General features: G+C 39.4%; 1 protein-coding gene across 1 annotated transcript in view; it reads left to right on the top strand.

The window, feature by feature from the left end:
- Positions 1-22,251, top strand: part of TRHDE (thyrotropin releasing hormone degrading enzyme) — a 446,473-nt gene that overhangs the window by 142,052 nt on the left and 282,170 nt on the right. Inside the window, 1 exon segment of the mRNA XM_070371007.1 lies at positions 3,737-3,863. Coding sequence (XP_070227108.1) covers positions 3,737-3,863 — 127 coding nt within the window.

The raw sequence follows: 22,251 nt of genomic DNA, 5'->3' as shown, positions 1-22,251 counted from the left end.
AGAGTCCAGGTGATACCTATTATCTCAGGCTAAGTGCTGCTTTTCATTTTGAGAATGTTCTGGTCATATGTGAATTCTAACTATATAAAAGGAAAGTAAGGGAAGATGTTAATTCTAACTATATAGAAGTAAAGTAAGTTATGTTAATTCTAATTATATAGAAATTCTATGTTCAGTTCAGTTCAGTTCAGTTCAGTTGCTCAGTCGTGTCCGACTCTCTGCGACCCCATGAATCGCAGCACGCCAGGCCTCCCTATCCATCACCAACTCCCGGAGTTCACCCAGACTCATGTCCATAAAGTCAGTGATGCCATCCAGCCATCTCATCCTCTGTCGTCCCCTTCTCCTCCTGCCCCCAATCCCTCCCAGCATCAGAGTCTTTTCCAATGAGTCAACTCTTCACATGAGGTGGCCAAAGTACTGGAGTTTCAGCTTTAGCATCATTCCTTCCAAAGAAATCCCAGGACTGATCTCCTTCAGAATGGACTGGTTGGATCTTGCAGTCCAAGGGACTCTCAAGAGTCTTCTCCAACACCACAGTTCAAAAGCATCAGTTCTTTGGTGCTCAGCCTTCTTCACAGTCCAACTCTCACATCCATACATGACCACAGGGAAAACCGTAGCCTTGACTAGATGGACCTTTGTTGGCAAAGTAATGTCTCTGCTTTTGAATATGCTATCTAGGTTGGTCATAACTTTCCTTCCAAGGAGTAAGCATCTTTTAAGCACTCTTGCTGGAAACCATAGCTGGAGGAACTGTAGTCAAGAAAGACTTTTTGTTAAACATAGGAAATGATGCAGAGTATTTGCTGATGAAAGGATCCAGTATGGGAGCCTAAACTGGTGATACAGGCCATGAAGGGGAGAATTTTGAGAACAATGTCTTTGAAAAGGCGGGAAGGATAGACTGTGGTTGGGCCTTGGACAGGAGCTCAGTCCTTTGCAATGGGTGTTCGTTCTATTAAATTACAGGAGGTCAGGTTGTAACGGGAGGGAAGGCAAAATGCAATTTCTCACATTGTATTTTGCTGTTGATTAGTTTGGTTCTCCACATTGTGAGCCTCTTAAGAGAAGTAAGAGTAAATGCTTTGCTTACTTTGTGGCAGACATTTTTATTGTTCTATTTCTACTCTCTAGTACATTGCCTGGCACACAGCAGATATGTGATAAATGTTTAAATGAACAAATGAAGACCCTGTACTAAACATGGGTATGCTTCTCACTTAAATTGGATCATTTCCATCAAATCTTGACAACTAGATTGATTTAATTGTGCATCTCTTGTCTGGGCATATAGATAGCTTGACTGACTGGTAGAGTTGACTGATAGGAATGGCCATGTTTCTACCAAAATCAATGATGTTTCTTAGGAGTAAAATCAGTGACCTTTTGCTGCATTATTTTGCAATGGTCCTGGTTATGGTTTGCATATGAATTTACTATTTACTTCACCTTGAACCTTCTGAGAAGGTTCTCCTCAGTATCCACTTGGCACTTAGACTTTACCATTCACTGTTACTATAATTAATTTACCTATGAATAGGAAGGTCTTTGAGAATGGGAGTTCCACCTTTATTGCTTTTTGTTCTCAGCAATGCTTTGGATCATCTCTAATTAGAGAACCTGTCTTTTTCATCACTCATTTAAAAAGGCTTAGTCCAGGCCCTGGTGCAAAACAGCTGCCAAATAAATATTGAGGGAACGAATGCAGGCCTGACCGATTCTCATCTGTGGTGTGAGCTGTCAGTGCACAGGCCAGGTCTCCTTTTTGTCTGGGGTGCTCATCCCCCAGCTTTCCCTGTTCTGCTTCTAACAGCTCACATCTGAAGTCTCCTCCCAAGGACTATCCTTGAGCCACTGGAACTATGTCATCCAGATGCTCCAAAAGCAAACGCCTGGAATTTAATGCTTTCCCCTTGGTAACCAGTATCCAATGACTGAGGAGCAGGAATATGGGAGCTCTCTTGCTTCAAGGCAGCACAAACTTGCCAGTGCAATTTACAAGCTAGGACTCCCTGTAGGATTAGGCCGAGGCCAGGACTTCACTTGAAATTGCACCCTTGCTTGGCTTTTTATGCTTTCTTATATTGCTTCCCTTGCTCCCTTGTAGGTTTGCCCTTGAGAACACTTCCTTAATAAATCACCTGTGCACTCATGTTTTCCTTAGGATTTGGTTTTTGGGAATTCAAGACCTTTCATGTTTATAAGCAGTTGATGTCAAGGGTAGCAGATCGCGACCACTGTCTCTCTGAGAGTGTTAGGTTCTGCTGTTGCAGATGGTGTCTCCTGATAGTTTGTGGTTTCATCCTCCTGCCAACCAAAACTGCAGGTGACTGCAAACAACATTTGTTATTTCATTTGACTGTCAGCTGAGAAGGCATTTCACAATTTCAGTACATAATAGTCATTGAATTTGGTGAATATATTGTTGAATTACAGATCTTTCTAGCAAAGTCAGAATGTATTTTTGTTGACATTTTGCTCTTTTTGATTACACACATCTCTGTTCTCTTTCCTGAAGCAAGGATAATAAAGAGTTAATTGTAAAATCAATTTTTATATGATTGAGTGCAGCTTTCTTTTGTCTTCCTGTTGTATATAAATATCCATTTCCACATGCAGAGTCATCTATTTATGTTTTTAGTGATTTGCAAAGATCTTTTATCTGTAAAATGGGATTGGAAGTAATGTGTTTTAGGACTGAAAAGCACTTTAGCAACCAGCTGGTGGCCAATGCCTTCATTTTATAAAGGAGAACTTTTGAGACTGGAAGAGGTTAAGTAATTTGTTCAATATCACACAGCTTAGTTAACGGCAGAGTAGGAATAAAACCCAACTCCTGGGCTGCGGGGCTCTCCAGTGCTCCACAAAGCACATATTTCTTATTCATAGAATTGATATGAGGATTAGGAACCACATCTGTGAAAAATAGATTTAGCCTTTGGAAAGAAAGATGCTGGATAGCTTTATGAAAGCTTTAAGAAAACTAATCTCATTTTAACCTTTTCTGTACAGTTGTTAGTTTTGTTCAGTTTTATGTTATTTGCCTCAGGCTCCTTTTGGCCAAGGACTAGATAATACACAATGCTTGATTTGAAAATCAATAGTAAGTATCTGGATTGTGTTAGAAATATGAATTATTTCAGCTGGTTTTGAAGCCTGGGAGCAGTTGCCTTCCTCAAGACAGCCTTCCAGAATGGCAATCATTTGTGTACATGAAGAGTTTTCTATTCCTGCTTTGCATATTGAGAATAAGGACAGTTGGATAGTTGGTTCCAAAGAAAAGTAGAAGCATAAATTAGTTTTTTGTTCAGCCTGGTAATACTTCCAAAGCTTGTTGCAGTATATCTTTAACAAACCATGAATTTTCTCTCCTGCCGAGTCACCGCATCCTACCTGCTTTCAACATAGTCAGGGAACCATTATACTAATCCACCATACCTTCCTATCTCTAGCAAGCACATGTAAGTGATAACTTTGAATATTTATTTTGATGCAAGGTGTATAAATCTTCTCTGTGTCAACTTGTAAAGCCGGGAAATTGTGACTTGCTCAACTTGGTTACTTTAATTGTTTAAGTTTGGTTATTTCAGTCCCAGTGTGCTTTGATATATGAACAAGAATGATGCTTAATTTTTGCAGTATTTGAAGTGATTTGTGTAGATTTATACATGCGGGGAAGATAAAATTCAAGTATCAAAAGGCTAAAGTAACTTTTATATATATTTTAAATTAGGTACGCTTGTATGCAAGACCCGATGCTATCAGAAGAGGATCCGGGGACTATGCGCTCCATATAGCAAAGAGATTAATAGAATTTTATGAAGACTACTTTAACGTGCCCTATTCCTTGCCAAAACTAGGTAAGAATTTTCTTGGTTATTGTGTTGGAAGGACTCCTTGGAAGTGGAATTTCTTATTCATGCATGTATCTGAAACATTCCAAGGGTTTTATTTTTAGAGAAGATGAGAACAGAAAATAGTTTCTTCTGAAGAGGTAAAATAAAATTTAGTGTTGCTCATAGGAATTAAGAAAGGCATTATGGAACTTTAAGCTTCCAAAAGATAACCCAAATAGCTAATTTGTTGAATAAGTACTATGGAGGGATGCTTGCCAACATCTCATTTAATCCTTGTAACTGCTCTGAGGGTAGGTACTGTTAGAATACTTTCCACATAAGGAAATTGAGACTTGGGAGTCTCAGTTCACTCAGACAGCCAATAGAAAAGGATTTGGGATTTCAAGCTAGGTCTTGATGATTCCCAGAACTATTCAATATTTTACACTAAGCAGGCACTCATTGATTGGTTTCTGTTTCCTAATTCTCAGATGTCAGACATGAATTTATTGGTTATCCTTTAGATTATTTTTATTCAGTCAGTCATATTTTGAGTCCACAGTTATAGTAAGTAGAATAAAAGCAAGAGACTCGGAAAATTGCAATGATGGAGATTGTATTCACATGTCTTTCTTTTACAAAGAAAGTTCAATAATTATTTGTTATATGAATAAATGAATGAATTTTGTTTTCCTAATTTGAATGAAACTGCTACTTTTGCAGGGGGTGAGCTATGATGTTCCAGGAAGTTAGAAAGGGTGTATATGTGTGTGTATCTATCTATCTATCTATCTATCTATCTATCTACCTATCTATCTCAGTTCAGTTCAGTTCAGTCGCTCAGTCGTGTTTGACTCTTTGTGACCCCATGAATCGCAGCACACCAGGCCTCCCTGTCCATCACATATATATCTCCTATATCCATTAGAAATGCTGAAGTTATTTTTGCTTCTCAGAAAACATGTTTTGAAATATTACATCGTCACAGTTTGTTGTGCCTCAACCCTTCTTCCCCATCCATTATCCTTCTCAGGAACATTGTTAATGAACGTCTACATAAGAGTTATCACTTACTGACAAAAGTAAAGTACTTACCTGATCAAAAGTATTAACATTTGAACCACAAGTTCTTCTCTCTCTCTGGAGATAGGCCTATTTCACTAAAGTAACTGCCTGCTGTGTAGATTTAGTGGTCTTACCATCAGCGATTCAGAAAATAGAATAATTGATGTTGTTGTCAATGGGTACAGCAAACAGTTTTAATGAGTGATGGTACAAAATTCTGAGGTCTTTTGAAACATGTAACCTTGAATCTCTAAGCTTTTCTTTCAAATTTCTAAACAAATTTTTATTTCAAATAAGATCTGTGTTTTGTTTTGCTCTGCCTTCTTTACTCCCTCGTCAATATCAATTTCCCTGTCAGGATCTGTTGTACTGACATCTCCCTGGTAGGCACCCAAGGCAGAAAGGAAGACCTGACCCCATTTGCATGGGGCGACACTGTTCTTCTCCTCCAAGTAAAGCAGGCTGGGGACGTCCCAGCCTGACCCTGATGTAAAATTCACCAGTGCTTGTGCTGCACATCAGCAAGGGAGATAAAATGTGGATCTTTGTCCCCTTCAGACCGGTAATTAGTAGAGGAGCTCAATTTATAACCTCGGGGGGTTCCCCATAACTGTCTGCTTGCAGCAGGAAGCATTCTGTTCCTCTCTTTCACTCACAATTGGACCATGTGGGCTTTCATCCATAGAAAAGAGCTGTGTTTGCTGTTACTATTACTTGGTAAGTTGCCTTATGGCATATATAATTGAATGATTTGACTTACCCCAGCACACTCCTTTTTATGTATCTAGTGGAATTTCCACAGCCCCTGCAGTTTGAACATTTTCTCTGAAAGCTCTACTTTTTTTTTTTAATATACCTGTGGATATTTAGAGCCACATGTTAACAGATTTGTAAGTATGCTTTCCAAATACTCCCTACATAAAAATTCCGAAGCACAGAAGCATTTGGACAAATCCTTACTTTTTATCCCCTCTGAAGAAGGAAATGACAGCCCATTCTAGTCCTCTTGTCTGGAGAATTCCGTGGGCAAAGGAGCCTGGCAGGCTACAGTGCATAGGGTCGTACAGAGTCAGACAGCACTGAGGCCACTCAGCAGCAGCAGCGTAGCATATCAAATGAAGATAAGGGCCAATAAAGATAAGCCAGGGCTTCCCTGGCAGTCTAGTGGTTGGGAGTCCACTTTGCAATGCAGGGGATATGGGTTTGATCCCTGGTCTAGGATGATCCCACATGCTACGGGGCACCTAAGCCATGTACCACAGCTACTGAGCCTGCCCTCCAGCGCCCTCTAGCCACGACTACTGAGATGAGAAGCCGAAGTTCCTGAAGCCCACGTGCCCTAGAGCTGGTGTGCCACAGCAAGAGACGCCACCGCAATGAGAAGCCTGTGCACCCACCTGGAGAGTAGACCCCGCTCGCCACAACTAAAGAAAACCTGCACACGGCAACAAAGACCCAGCCCAGCCAAAACTAGACAAATAAAAAACAGAGATGGAGTGTAGGGGTAGGAAGTGTGGGGAGCAGATGGCGCATGGAGAAAAGGCTGAAGTTTTTAAATAGGGGGATATTGAAAGCCTTATTGGGAAGCTGACTTTGGAGCAGAGAACTTAAGGGAGTAAAGGGGTAAGCCAAGGGGATATCATGGAGCAAGGACTCTAGCCAGAAGGAACACAGTGCCCAGATTTTGAGATGGGGGCTTTCATGTATTTGAGGAATAGCAAAAAGGCAAGTATGATTGGAGGAGAGTGATTTAATGGGTTGAGAAATAGCAGATGAGGTCAGGGAGTGATGAGTGTGTGACAAATGTAGGGCCAGCAGGCTGTGGTAAGGATTTTAGTTGTTTTTTTTTTTTTAATAAGACGGAGATTTATTGTTCAGTTTTGAGCAGAAGTATTACATTATCTGGTTTCTGTTATAAAAGTGTATTCACGAGGTTGAACACACTGTAGGGCAATGGTCCTTCACCAAGGGTGATTTTGTACCTCAGAGGCACTTGCTAACATCTGAAGATGTTTTTGTTTCTCATAACTCAAGAGGGACTGCTGGAGTGTACTACCGGCATTTAGTGGGTAGAGACGAGCGGTGCTGCTAAGTGTCCCACAGTGCGCGTGACAGTCTCCCTCTACCAAGAGCTGTTATGATGGCTGAGATGGAAAGACCTGGGAGAAAGGACAGAGACACGAAAACCAGCCAAGAGGCTATGGCAAAATGCAGGCACAGTTTGATAGTTGCTTGGACTGGGATCTTAAGAGTGAGATAGTCAGAAGTGGTCCAATCCTAGGCATATCTTGGAAGTAGAGACAGCGATGAGCCAGACGTGAGATCTGAGGGAAAGAGAGGTACTGTGAGTGATTCCAAGATTTTGTGCCTTATAACTAGAAGGATGGAATTGTCATTTACTGAGAAAGGAGTGCGGAAAGAGATCATTTTAAACATTTAAGTGGCAGCTTGATGTTTCTAGGAAATTCAAGTAGACAGTTGAATTTATGAATATGGAAATTGATTGAGGAATCCAGCTAGAGACACACGTTTGTCAGTGTGTTATGATGGATAAAACTTTGAGGCTGGATGGGATCACCAAAGTTGTGAGAGCAGGTAGAAAGAGAATAGGAGCAAGGAATGACTGACCTGATGTTTAGAGGTTAGATTTGGAGCTAGAGAAGGGCCATGGGGAGGAAGCCACTGATTGAGACCCTAAAGAAGCAGATATATGCGATATTTCCAGGCATCTAGTGAAGACAGATGAGGACTGAGAATTGATCATACACTGAGGCTACCATGTGAAAGTAACTAGTGACCTTGGCAGGAGTGGTTTTAGGTCAGAGGCCTGATGGGTGTGTTCAAGAGCAAATAGGGGTACACTGGGGAGAGGATGCAGAAACTAGAGAAAGTGAGTGCAGACCACAGACCAGCATTTCTGAAAATTCCCCATGGGAGAGTTCTAATGGACAAGGAGAAATATTTGTGTTTTAAAAATGCTCACCTCTTGATAAGCACTGTTTCTGTGAACAGATCACTTCCTCACCTCTTATGTTGTTCCTGTCCCAAGCTACATCAAGGGGGATGGGAACTTTCCTCTTTCTTTGATTTGCATTAGAAAACCTGGAGAGGAAACACATGGATAAGAACACTCTCCACCAGCTCACCTGACTCTACTGAAGGTTTGCAGAGATGTGTGCAATTGTGAATGTCATGGTGTTAGACATTGCAAAATCCCAAAACAAACCTTTAAAACCTAATACTGAATCCTTCTTTTCTTAAAAATATCACTTCGCTCTTCTGTCATAAACTCAGCAATGTCTTCTCTCTTCCCAAAATCTTGTTCATTTCTAATGCTGAACAGTTTACATTTCTCTGCCACTGCATCATCTCGTATTAGCTCATCTCTAAGGATTTAAGTTTCACTACAAGTAGTTTCTCAGAGTAGTTCCCTAAAAGAAATTCTGATGCTTGCTGTTAGAACAAGATTGATTCTCCTTGTTGCATAACAATATTCCTGTAACATTTTAAAGCCCAAATAGGCAGCCAGTGTGTGCTGTGTAAGAGTTTGTTTTTAAATCTATTAGATAATTGAAACTATATTAGGCTTCCCGGCTGGCTCAGACAGTAAAGAATCTGCCTGTATTGCAGGAGACTCGGGTTCAATCCCTCGTCCCGAAAGATCCCTTGAAGAAGGAAATGGCTACCTGCTCCAGTGTCCTTGCCTGGAGAATATTCTTATTCACGGAGAATACCATGGACAGAGGAGCTTGGTATACTAGTCTAAGGAAACTTATACTGATACTATAGTATTTGTATAAAGTTTGTAGAGATTTTCTCTTCATTACTGCTAAGTTGCAATGTAAGGTGTAGAGTCTACTTGATATAGTAAAGCAAGCCTTTCTATAGGTCTATGCCCTATTTTCTTGAGAACTCTCTGAGGCATGGAGGTTTACTTTAAAAGATGGTTGTTATAGACATATAAAGAATTAACTTATCTTTCCTCCTATCTTCAAAACAATTGAATATAACTACAAAAGCAAATGGGCTTGTGTTTATTAAGTGTGGGCCATTCTTAAAGGCTTTGCATCTTTTAACCTGTTTAATCTTTACTACATACTTTTGAGGCTTTTTCTCATTTTCCAGGTGACAAAATTTAGGCACTAAGTTACTATGTTTTTGAATCACACAGCAGGAAATAGTGGATTTGTAACCCAAAACCATGTTTTTAAATTCCAGAATCTTAAGAATCTGGTGAAACAGATTCCAGAAATTTTGAGAATTCAGAAATTAAAATCTAAATCACCTTAATAAACTAAGTAATTTGATTGCTAGAGGAATAGTGGAATAGCTATTTTTGTCAATTTCATGTTCATGTTAAAAAGTGATATGTGGTTCTTATAGAAAACTTGTTTAAAAAAGAGGCGTGACTTACAGTTTCATTACTAGAAGATGTGTATTTTAAAAGTTTTTTTCATGATGGACTCTTTAAAAGTCAATTAGATGGCAGATAAAGTGACTCAGACTTCTACTGGAATATTTTGTTATTCATCCTATTAAATTTCCATTAATTATGGAAGTAGTTTTCAGTTTTATTTGCTGTTACTGTATAGTTTGTAAATCAGTACATTCTATAAAGGAGTTTGCTCGATTATTTCTTTTAAAGACAACATGCTTTTATGAAGAATATATTACTTTCCTGGCACACTGCTATACTTGTAGAGGAAGCATAGTTATTTTGTAAGAAGAATTTCTGGCTTCAGGGAGGTTGTGATTTTATTAAGGAGAGAATATGATATTTATAGGAATGAATGGATTAGAGACTCACACTATATGGAATATAATTAAGCTCCAAAATTTTGTAGGGCAAAAATGTAGAACCATGTGGTCAAGGCTTTGGGATCATTGGAATGCTGTAGGCATGGAATGCACATAAAAAGAAGCTTTATCTTTACTTGAGTCCTGAAAAAAGAAACAACTTTAGTCGGAGGTGGAGAAGAAAGGGGAGAAGTCATTTTGAGAACTGCGTGGTAGGGAAAGCTAAGTCTGTTTTCCTATAAAGGAATAGAGAAGCTATGGGATAACTTGCATTACTGAACTTCATGAATAAGAAAGGTTAGTTTTAATGATTGAGTTTTGTTTAAGCTATAACAGATACATCCATTTCTTTATTGTGGTGTTGATGATGGAGGTGGTGGTGATGGTGATGAGGATCAGGATTTGCTATTTGTGAATAGTAAAACTGGAGTTTTTTCCTTCATAAAATATTTGTGTTGACTGCTATAGATTTCACTCTCTGTGATTATATATCTTTTTTCTTTAAGTAGTGGGTACATTTGAGATGATAATCATTTAATACTATTCTCATTTTAATTATATCAATACATCTCATAGTTATCATTAGAGATGTAATTTTTAAAATTATGACTTTTCTTACCTTCTTTTTGATTAGGTAAATATTGAATAGTGTATATATGTTTCATTGATAGCCTCAAGTAATACTACTTTTTAAAATAAAATCTCTAGAAGCTCTTTTTTGTTTATATTTATTTTTAATTGGAGGATAGTTGCCTTATAATGTTGTGTTGGTTTCTGCTGTACAGCAGTGTGAATCAGCTGTAAGTATACGCATATTCCCTCCTTCTTGAGCCTCCCTCCCTCCCACCCTGCACCCCACCCCCTCACCCCCTCCCGTATCCCGCCTCCAATCCCGCCCCTCTAAGTCATCACAAAACACCCAGGTGAGCTCTCTGTGTTGTCCAGTAACTTCCCACTAGCTATCTATTCTGCACATGGTCTTTATATTGTCTGCTGTAATTATGTATAATGTCTGTTCACTCCCAAAGTGTTTTCTTCAATCAGAATTCCTAAAAATATTTGAATATACACTGGAGCTATTTAATGATATGGTTTCTTGATGGGAACTAACATAAAGGTCTCTCTGTGGGTTAACATTACTAGTGCATTTTTTAGGGAATCAGATGAAGCAGTTCTTTGCCTTCTAGTTTACTAAGTCCTATAGAGAAGTAAGTTTCTTCAAATGACTATCCTTTTCCTTCCTCTTAGGAATCAAATAAATATGCTCTCCCATTTATGAAGGTAATTTATTTCTGAGAAACCCTTCACGTGGTGATTTTCTCATCAACCCAAAGAGCAGTTATCATGCCTTTTATTGGAAAATATTTTTTATATGTTGCTAACCTTCATTCTGACAACCATTTGTGCTGAAACAACACCAAACCCTATTAAAATGGACACAGTTACTTCAATATTTAACAATTATTTTAACACAGTTTAACAAGGCATTTTCTCCTTCATTAATTATTCTATAATATGGCCATTTAGCTGTTCTTGTAAAGCTGTTTTGCAGCTATTACGTGCTGTACACTTCTAAGATTGTACTAGCAAGCAAACCACATATACGATGCTCAGTGTTTATGATATTCAATTACTAATGCAAAATAGAAATAAACAAATCAATGAAAACAATGCATTTTAGTGGGAATGATGCATGAGATTGTTACTGCTGTAAACTAGCAAACTACAAGTATGCCAGATGGAGTGCAACACAAACCAGCTATAGAACTGAATTAACTAATTAATTTGACAAGCATTTATTGAGTAGTTACTATGTGTATTGTACTCAGCAATGGATTTTAAATGGCCTCTTCTGCTAGAAGCTTCCAGTCTAGTGGAAGAGAAGTTTATCATTATTTAGCTAGTTTGCAATATTGTGACATGTTCAATTTGTTTACCACCCACCTCCCTCCTTCTCTAGTTTTAAAAATTTCAGAGCTTCACAAATTTGGATTTACTCCTAAGTATAAATTTCCACTAATTTAATTAGGGTTGTTGTGAAAGATTTTTTATCCTGAAAACAAATGCAAGTTTTGAAAGTGTTTAACTTAATCAGAACTTAGTTATAGAGGCCTCTGAAGCATTATTTTACATATTACAGCAGAGGTAGTTGGCCCTTTCAGTTATGCTTTTAAACTAGGAAATAACTTTGGATCTTCTTTGGTGTGTCAGGGCCCTCTCTAGTTGCCGTAAGCAAGGGCTGTTCTTTAGATTTAAGGTTTAGTTGCTCAGTCGTGTCCGACTCTTGTGACCCCATGGCTACAGCCCGCCAGGCTCCCCTGTCCATGGGATTCTCCAGGCAAGAACACTAGAGTGGGCTGCCATTTCCGTCTCCATCATTGGGATGTCAGGGCTTCTCTTGCTGCAGAGTGCAGACTCTAAGCATGCAGTCTTCAATAATTGGGGTGCACAGGCTTAGTTGTCTCATGGTATGTGAGGTCTTCCTGGACCAGGGATCAAACCTGTATCTCTTGCATTGCAAGGTGGATTCTTAACCACTGGACCACCAGAGAGGTCCCAGGAAATAACTTCTTTCAGCATTTTCTTGTGTTGTTCATCACTGCACCAGCCTTGTGCCGTATGGTCTGCTTTCTTTCCTGGTAATGTGGGTGTGTTGGTCCAGTCATGGGCGCCTTCTCCTTTGGTGCACCTGGCCCCATTCTCTCTCATTCGCTCAAGGACATCCCTTCAGCTGTTCTCTCTTCTCCTTCCTATATCCTCAGTTCTCCCGCTTTATTGGGTCTTTCCTCATCAGCATTAAAAACATGATTCTCTTTCTCTCAACCTAACCACACACATCCATACTCACTGCAGCTGCTACGCCATTTCTCTCCATTATTTCACAGCTAAATTGCTTGAAAGAGTTGTCCGTCTGTACTGACTCCAATCTCTTGCTTTTTCTTGTCTCTTGAGTGCACTCTGAATCAGGCTTTTGCCCCCAACACTGTATTAAAACTGCTCTTCTGAAGTTCAATAATGCTTCCACATTGCCAAATCCAGTGGGCAATTCTCAGTCTTCATCTTGAGCTGTCAACAGTATCGACACAGTTGCTCTCTCCAAATCCTTGAAACACATTTTTCATTTGTCTTTCAAGGCAATGCATTTTCCTGTTTGAGGGGTTTGTTTGTTCTCACCGGACATTCTTTGAAAGTCTAATTTTTTCTCCTCTTCCCCTCTCTAGCTGCTCAATACTGGAGTGCCCAGGACTCCGGTTTTGCTTCTCTTCTCTTTGATACCTGCCTTGGTGGTGACTTCATCCAGCCTCTTGGCTTAAATGCCATCTGCTGATACTGGATTCCCAAATTTATATTTCCAGCCTGGTTCTTGCTCCTCAACTCCAAACTTGTACCTCCTACTGGCTGTTTGATATCTACATTTGGATGTCTAATGAATATCTTAAATTAACATGCTCAAATTTATCTTCAATTCCTAAACCACAATCTTCTTCCCTTCATAATCTTCCCCATTTCGGTAAAGGAGAGCTTCATCCCTTCAAAAGTTGTTCAGATAAAAAAAAAAAATCCTTGGATTTAGTGTCTTTTTCTTGCATGTTACACATCTAAGCCATCAATAAACTCTTTTGACCCCACAATCTAAATGTGTTTGGAGTCTGATCACTTCTTCACATTTCCATAGCTACTGTTCTCATTCTTGCCTAGCTCAACAGTTCAACCTCATTGAACTTTAAAGTTAAAGTGGTCTGAGAAAATGAGATGCTTGAATTTACCCAGTTTTGGGGAAGGATATTGAACTTACCTGGTGATGTTTCACTCCTGCTCAAACATTCCAATGGATTCCCGTTAAAATATCATATATTAACACATTTGTGAAGTGTAGAAAAATGGTATAGATGAACCTAGTTCCACCGCAGAGATGGAGCTGTAGATGGAACTATAGAGATGCTGATGTAGAGAATAGGCACGTGGACACATGGGGGAAGGGGAGGGTTGGGATGAATGGGGACATTAGATTTGACATAAATATACCACCATGTGTGAAATAGGTAGCTAGTGGGTACCTGTGGTATATCATAGGGAGCCCAGCTTGGTACTCTGTGGTTACCTAGTGGGGTGGGAGGCCCAAGAGGGAGGGGATACATGTATACATACACTGATTCACCTCATTGTACAACAGAAACTAACAAAACATTGTAAAGCAATTATGTGGTGGTTTAGTCACTAAGTCGTGTCCAACTCTTGCGACCCCATGGACTGTAGCCTGCCAGGTTCCTCTGTCTGTGGGATTCTCCAGGCAAGAATCAATTATACTCCAATTAAAAAAAAAAAGGTATCTTAAAAAATAGTAAAGTAATAGAATCCAGAATTCTCCCTTTGGCCTGCAAGACCCTTGAGGATCTGGCCTCTCCAACTTTATCGCCTGCTTCTCTCTTGCTCAGTCTCTCTGTCTCAGCTGCAGCGCCATCCTTGTTTTTTCTCCAACATACCAAGTGTGCTCTAGTCTTGGGTATTCACAGTCATTCTTCCATCAGCCCAGAACAGATATGTACATGGCTGAAATATCACCATTTCCAGTGAGGTCTTCTTTGATCCTGCTGCTAAATCACAGCCTTGCTGATCACTCCCCACGTCTTTTTGCTGGCTTACTTTTCTCCATAGCACTTATAATTACTTCCCCAACATGTGTTTTATTTGTGTTTTCTTTTATTATTTGTCTCTAAGCTACCTCTCCTCCTCTGCCACATGTTAATGTTCTGTGAGGATAGACATTTTGGTCTCTTTGTCTGCTGCTCTGTCCTCTCTGCCTAGAACAGTGGTTGACCCAAGGTAAATGATCAATAAACAATTGTTGAATGAGCGAGTAATCTCCAACTTCTTCCTCTGTAAACTGTCTTTACCACATTAGAAAGCAAAAAGAGGCAACTCTTTGACTACTTTGTGAATGAACAAAATATGTTTTTTTTAAAATAAAGAAATAGTGATGATGTGGTCTCCGCAGGCAGCTCAATGATAAAGAATCTACCTCCCAATACAGAGATGTGGGTTCGACCTCTGAGCTGGGAAGATCCTCTGGAGAAGAAAATGGCAACCCACTCCAGTATTCTTGCTTACAAAGTCCTGTGGACAGGGGAGCCTAGCAGGCTTTAGTCCATGGAGTTGCAAACGAGTCAGACATGACTTAGTGACCAAACAACAACAACAACAGTTAAACTACCAAGGAACTCTTTTTTTATTTGTTTGTTTTTTGGCAAATATGGATGAAAGAGGTGAAAGATGAATTAGTTGTAGTTGAGCCACTGTCTCATTAGGGTTTATGTATTGGAAATTGTTGGTGAAAAATGGGTGAGCTGATAACTAGAAGTATTGAGTTTTTGGATCATTATCTTGGCAGTTCTAGACTGAGGCTGTTAAGAGGCTATACTTTGCAGCTGGGATGATTTTGCAACCTGAAAATGAAATAAGCATGGCTGTCTATTGACTCGTTTTCTCCTTGTTCTTTGAAATGAAAACAACATTGTTTCATGTATTTGATGACATTTGTGAATATCTATTGTATACTAGACACTGTTCTGTTAGATACTGAAGAATATACAGGTCATCACAGAGACAGCAATCCCCATCCTCATTGGGCTTATATTTTAATAGGGGAGAGAAACAAATAAATAATAAACTATATAATGTTAGAATTAATAACTACTTAAGAGACTGTAGTGTAGAGAAGTAAGTGTTGGAAATGTTGGCTGGGGAAGGGTTGCAGTTTTAAACAGAGTGGATGGTCAGGGAATGCCTTGCTGAAATGGTGACACTTGATTCAAAATCCTAAAGAGTGTGCAAACTCTAAGGAAGAGGTGATCTGACTTGTTGAAGAACCAGTGTGCCTGATGCAGAGTGAGTGAGACTGTCAGGGGAGATGAAGTCTGAGAGCTAGCTGGGCCGAGTGGTGAAGTCCTGTTGGTTAGCCATTGAACGACATGCACTTTTATTTTGAGCAAAGGCATTTCTTTAGAGGCTCAGTCTACCATAACAGACTACCGTCAAACTGGGTGGCTTATACAACAGAAATTTATTTTCTCTTAGTTCTGCAGGCTGAAAATCTGAGATCAGGGTGCCAGTATGGTTGAGTTTTGGCGAGAGCTGTCTTCCTGGTTTTCAGGCGCTCACCTGCTTTCTGTGTCTTCACATGGCACGAGTGTGTGCTGAGTCGCTTCAGTCGTGCCCGACTCTTTGCGACCCTATGGACCGTAGCCCACCAGGCTCCTCTGTCCATGGGATTCTCCAGGCAAGGATACTGGAGTGGGTTGCCATTTCCTTCTCCAGGGGATCTTCCTGACCCAGGGATTGAATCCACATCTCCTGCAACCCCTGCATTGCAGGTGGATTCTTTACTGCTGAGCCACTGGATGAGTCCTTTCATTTGGCAGAGAGAGACAAAGCAAGCTCTGGTGATTATTCTGATGAGAGTACTAATCCCATCATGAGGACCCATTCTTTTAACCTTCTAAGCCTGATGATCTTCCTCCAGAAGGCCCCATCTCCAAATACCATCACATAGGGAGTTAGGGCTTCAGTGTCTGACTTTTGGCGGATATAATTCAGTCCATAGCAGACACGATCTGCCATAACTTACATTTTAAGGGCTCACATGGCTGTCTCGTAAGGAATAGATAGGTGGGAGGAGGGGAGCCACGCACAAAGCAGAGAGAAGCAATTACATTAATCCAAGAAATAATACTATATTAAACCAGAATCATAGAAGTGAAGGTGGTGAGATTTGGGCAGATTCTGAGTATTTTGAAGGAAGGAGCGACAGAGTTTACTACTTTATGATAGACCTTCAAGTAAAGCTTTGATGTCAGTTCCTCCCAACTACAGTTTAGAAAATTATGACAAGGTTGAAAAACTATGAGCTTTCTCTCATCCCAGACAACCCCAAAGTGGCTTACTTTTTCTGTGTATCCACAATGAAAAGGCACAGTCTTTTTGTGGCTCCTTCACTTTTCTTGCTCATTTGCAATTAAATAGCAAGATAAATGTTAGTATTTTCTGTGTTTTCTAGATGGAACAGCTGTATTGAGAACAAAATAATGGTTGTAATAATCCTGTTCTGAGAGTGAGTTGCGTCCTTCACTGGCTATTGGTCAATCTGGAATTAATTATAGCCAAATTGCAATCCAAAGCCCTGAAGAAAGGGAGGAGCATTGCATTAAAGTCTAGGCTGGGAATTGCTGCCTATTCCTGGGGATGCACTGCCAGTCAGGCAATTTTAAAAGAAAGGTGACAATCGCTGTAAACTTGAGAGCTAAAATAGCTTAGCTATTTAAATCAGAAGGGTTTTCCAAATAGCTTCATTTCAAGAAGCTGAGACTGAGGGATAGTTATGTAAATTAGGGTTAAGTATCTAAAAGTCAATTAAGGCACTAGGCTCTGAGGAGAGAAAGAGTCATAAAAATTTTTTTTTCCCCTTTGTCCCTGTGTAATTGCGACAGTGTTCTTTATCTAATTCAGAACTTTTCACGTTTCCACTGTAAAGATTTGCAGTGATTATTTATTGATTTATTATTGTTTCTAAGGTTTAGGCATTCTAAGTGATAATCATAATCAGGGCATCCCTTTGCCTTTGGCATTAAGGTCTTTTGATCTTATCAGATAAGAAAATGTAGTAAACCTATGTGTGTCTGTATGTGTGTATGTGTGAGTGTGTGTTGGTTGCTCAGGCATGTCTGACTCTATGACCCCGTGGACTGTAGCCCTCCAGGCTCCTCTGTCCATGGAATTCTCCAGTCAAGAATACTGGAGTGGGTAGCCATTTCCTTCTCCAGGGAATCTTCCCTGATTAAACCCAGGGGTCTCCTGCATTGCAGGCAGATTCTTTACCATCTGAGCCACCAGGGAAGCCAAAAACCATAGAATATCTACTTACAGTTTTGTAGGGTGAGACACAGATGTGCTGTTGTAACCTGAGTGAGGCATACATATTTTGTTTACTCTCTTTTTCAAATATAGGAGATGGATCCTCAATAAACTATATAAAATTCAACTTTGCTGGATATGAAGAGATTATTACAAGCAAAAATATGTTAGAAAAAATTTTGGCTAATATAGAAGTGATATAATCATTTGAGAATGAAGTGTTACCATAAAATCAGCTATTTTTACAGTTTTAACATTATGACTTTATCTACTGTGACACTACAGGGATCTAGGATTGAGACTAAAACTTCTTGAAAGATTTCAAATGGAAAATGCACTACTGGTCCATCTTTTAGCTTAAACTTTTCATTCCTGCTTTTGAGAATTTTGATACCTCTGCTATGGACTTTGAAATGTAAAACAGACTGAACTGTGAAACAAACCTTAGCCTGTAAGGGAGGTCGCAGTCTACAAGCAGAGCAAATCTAGCATGGTTGTTGTGAATGAAGCCTTTAGGGCATTTCTTAAGCTTTTAAAGGGTAATTTTGAAAGAGAGGGTGGGTCTCAAATGCCAGTTTTTCAGTTGGAAGAATTTTAATGGTTTATAACTTAGATTTATTCTTTATTGGCTTTATATTTTTCCTTATGGGTTTTACCTTCTTATGGGAAATAATTCACGAATGACCTGTAATGTGTCTCCAATAATCTAAAATAGACTGGTTTTTAGCTTTTAAATTGTTTAGCAATTCTTTTTATTTTACAGACTGAAAAATATTCACTAAACTGTAACATAATTGGTAAGTTGATAATGTCTGTGATCATTTAGCTTTTAAGTACATTAAGATATAGCCTGTCTATTTTTATTAATATTAATAAAGTCATGGTATGAAACTTGATGCGCTAAATTTCTGTAGTGGACAAAACCAGTACTCCATGTCTGTAGCAGAAATTTGGGTATACCTCAAATCATAATCGGAGAAGGCGATGGCACCCCACTCCAGTACTCTTGCCTGGAAAATCCCATGGACGGAGGAGCGTGGTAGGCTGCAGTCCGTGGGGTCGCTAGGAGTTGGACACGACTGAGCGACTTCACTTTCACTTTTCACTTTCATGCATTGGAGAAGGAAATGGCAGCCTACTCCAGTGTTCTTGCCTGGAGAATCCCAGGGACAGGGGAGCCTGGTGGGCTTCCGTCTATGGGGTCGCACAGAGTTGGACACGACTGAAGCGACTTAGCAGCAGCAAATCATAATTTCTTAAATATATTGCTATGAATTAAATTGTATCTCCCCCAAATTCATATGCAAATGAAGGAAGATTGTGTATACTCATAAGGAAGATTTAATTTTCCTTGTGAGTATATCTGGAGATGGGAGATAATTAAGAGGTAACTGAGGACAAATGAGGTCATAAGGGTAGCATCTTAATCCATTAGATCCCGTGATTGTGTAAAAAGAGGAAATGAGTGAAATCTCTCTCTTTCACATGATGACACAACAAAAAGATGGCTGTCTACAAGGGAAGAAGAAAGAGAGCTCTCTCTAGAACGTAATGCTGCTGGCAACCTGAACTCAGATTTCTAGGTTCCAGAACTGTGAGAAAATGAATCTTTGTTTAAGTCACCCAGTAGGAAAAGGAGTACATCAAGGCTGTATATTGTCACCCTGATTATTTAACTTATATGCAGAGTACATCATGAGAAAAGCTGGGCTGGATGAAGCACAAACTGGAATCAAGATTGCCGGGAGAAGTATCAATAACCTCAGATATGCAGATGACACCACCCTTATGGCAGAAAGTGAAGAACTAAAGAGCCTCTTGATGAAAGTGAAAGAGGAGAGGGAAATAGTTGGGTTAAAGCTCAACATTCAGAAAACTAAGATCATGGCATTCGGTCCCATCACTTCATGGCAAATAGATGAGGAAACAGTGGAAACAGTGGCTGACTTTATTTTTGGGCTCCAAAATCACTGCAGATGGTGATTGCAGCCATGAAATTAAAAGATGCTTACTCCTTGGAAGGAAAGTTATGACCAACCTAGACAGCATATTAAAAAGCAGAGACATTACTTTGTCAACAAAGATCCGTCTAGTCAAGGCTATGGTTTTTCCAGTGGTCATGTATGGATGTGAAAGTTGGACTATAAAGAAAACTGAACTGTGGTGTTGGAGAAGACTCTTGAGAGTCCCCTGGACAACAAGGAGATCAAACCAGTCAATTCTTAAGGAAGTGAAACCTGAATATTCACTGGAAAGACTGATGCTGAAGCTGAAACTCCAATAATTTGACCACCTGATGTGAAGAGCCGACTCATTGGAAAAGACCCTGATGCTGGGAAAGATTGAAGGTAGAAGGGGAAGGAGATGACAGAGGATGAGATGGTTGAATGGCATCACTAACTTGATGGACATGAGTTTGAGCAACCTGTGGGAGGTAGTGATGAACAGGGAAGCCTGGTGTGCTGCAGTCCATGGGGTCGCAAAAAGTCAGACAGATCTGAGAGACTGAACTGAAGTGAACTGACCTGAGCGACTGAACAACAACAGCAAAGAATTAAACTGAATTGGTACATTCAAAACAATTAGTACACTTTGTTCTTAAAGACATTTGTTTTGATCCTAAGCATAAAAAGAATATGTACATTAATGAAATTTGCCTTTCTATTAATAAGCAATAAGTATATACTATATTATAATATATAGTAATGTATAATATTGCTATATATCAATTTATTTAATCCATAAACTTAAAAACTCAATACTATATATATTATACTATCTATTTATAGATACAGATTACATATATCAGTTCAGTTCATTTGCTCAGTCTTCCTTACAAATAGCTCAGGAGGCCTTACAAATAGCTGAGAAAAGAAGAGAAGCAATTATATGTATATTCACATCTTGATTATTACATACTATATTCATATTCTGGATTACATATTCACAGTAAGGCTATTATATCAAATGCCCTTATATAATTTATTTCACATTGTCTGAAAATGAATAATATCTGGAAGCTTTGATGTTATCAGGATTGCAATGTCCATTTTTCTCTACAACCTCTTATTTCAAATTAAGAAAGGAGATAGTGGGAAATAGCTGAGATTTAGGAGAGGAGAGATGTGAGGTAATTGTCTTAGAGGATAGGAGAGCATAAGAAAACAGAAATACAGTATAACTGTGGCACAGCAGAGGGGCCCACTATATAGTCATAAATTTAAAGTTTATACCATTAGCAAGTCAGTGCAGGCACGGGATAGGTGTAATGTTGGGTATAAGGGGTAGAAGTTTTGCCAGATGAGAATGATGGAAAGATGGCCATCCCTTCCCTCTCTTTATTAAGTAATTTTGATGATGCCTATATCAGCAATTCTGTGTGAAATTATCCAAAATCATAGACTTTGGGTGTGAGAGGAAGAGAGGCTTTGAAAATGTGCAGAATTAATGGATTGAGGATCCCAGGGAAGAGGATGAAGTACTGAAGCAGAAGTGGCAGAACAAGGCTGTGAACAACAGGATGCTGTAAACAGGAGTGCAGTGCTTGAGATGAAGACATGTCTTGGTGATAAAAGTTTTGGAAATGACAATGTCCAGTGTAAAGCGTTGGCTGGATGTGGTCAGTGGAGAACACTAGAGCTAAGAAGATCAATGCCTCTCAAGGGTCTTTGGGGGTTATCAGTGAGAACATGGAAACATCCAAGTAGGATGACCGAAGAATGCTGGAAAATCACTGTTTTGGGGTCACCAATGAGGCATCTTTTAATGAAATGCGATGCCTGGAGGCAATGGCAGATGAATTCAGGAAACAGGTGGTATCACTGGCATTTATTCAGGAAACTGAGAATTTTAGGGTGATGGTAGAGAAGCTACTTAGCCTGTAAGTATAATACCTTTAAACAACAAGGATGACACTTCCAGGCTTGTACGTCATGGGAAGTGAAATATGTCAGCCCCATCTCAGAGAGTGTCCTTCAAGATATAGCCAGGTTTCAATTAGAGCTAGAAAGAAAAAAAAAAAAAAAAAAAAAAAAACACTCAGAAAAGAAATGAAGGAGATAAGAGAATTTGCTAATGATACATAGGAAGTTCCAGAGGGTAGAATGAAAGAGCTTGAATAGATGTGAATTTGAATTGGATGAAGGAATGTATACATGTAAATGTGGCAGACTCAAGATGCCAAGGGATGCTCCGGATGCTTGGGATTCTGATGGTGCAGAGTTGAATAGGCTTGATCGGCTATTAAGGAAGCTAGTAATCAAATCTAATTAGGACTTCTTTGTACAGTGTTTTTCTTACGCAATTTTTTATGCCTAAGAAAAGGAAGAATTGTGTTGGGAAATGAGAGGGGTGAAAGTCAGGTCACAAATAAATGCTCTCCATTAAATTCTGTTGAAAGTGGCATGTTTAGGATCTACCTGTTATCTGGGCTATGAGTCAGATTTCTCAGTGTTTAGAATTTGAGAGCTCAAGAAGTGTTGTCTTGCCCCCTTTATTAGACACTGGTGACGATTAACACATTTAAACTAGCACATTAAGATAGGCCTGAAAATTGTTCATCTCAACATTTCTGTCTGTGCAGTCAATTCTCTAAACTAGTATTTCTTAAACTTTGCCTCCCTCAGCACGCAAATGGGTAGTG

Source organism: Bos mutus, chromosome 5 (genome assembly GCF_027580195.1).
Source record: "Bos mutus isolate GX-2022 chromosome 5, NWIPB_WYAK_1.1, whole genome shotgun sequence".
NCBI classification, from domain to species: domain Eukaryota; kingdom Metazoa; phylum Chordata; class Mammalia; order Artiodactyla; family Bovidae; genus Bos; species Bos mutus.
This window is presented reverse-complemented; position numbering and strand designations above follow the sequence as displayed.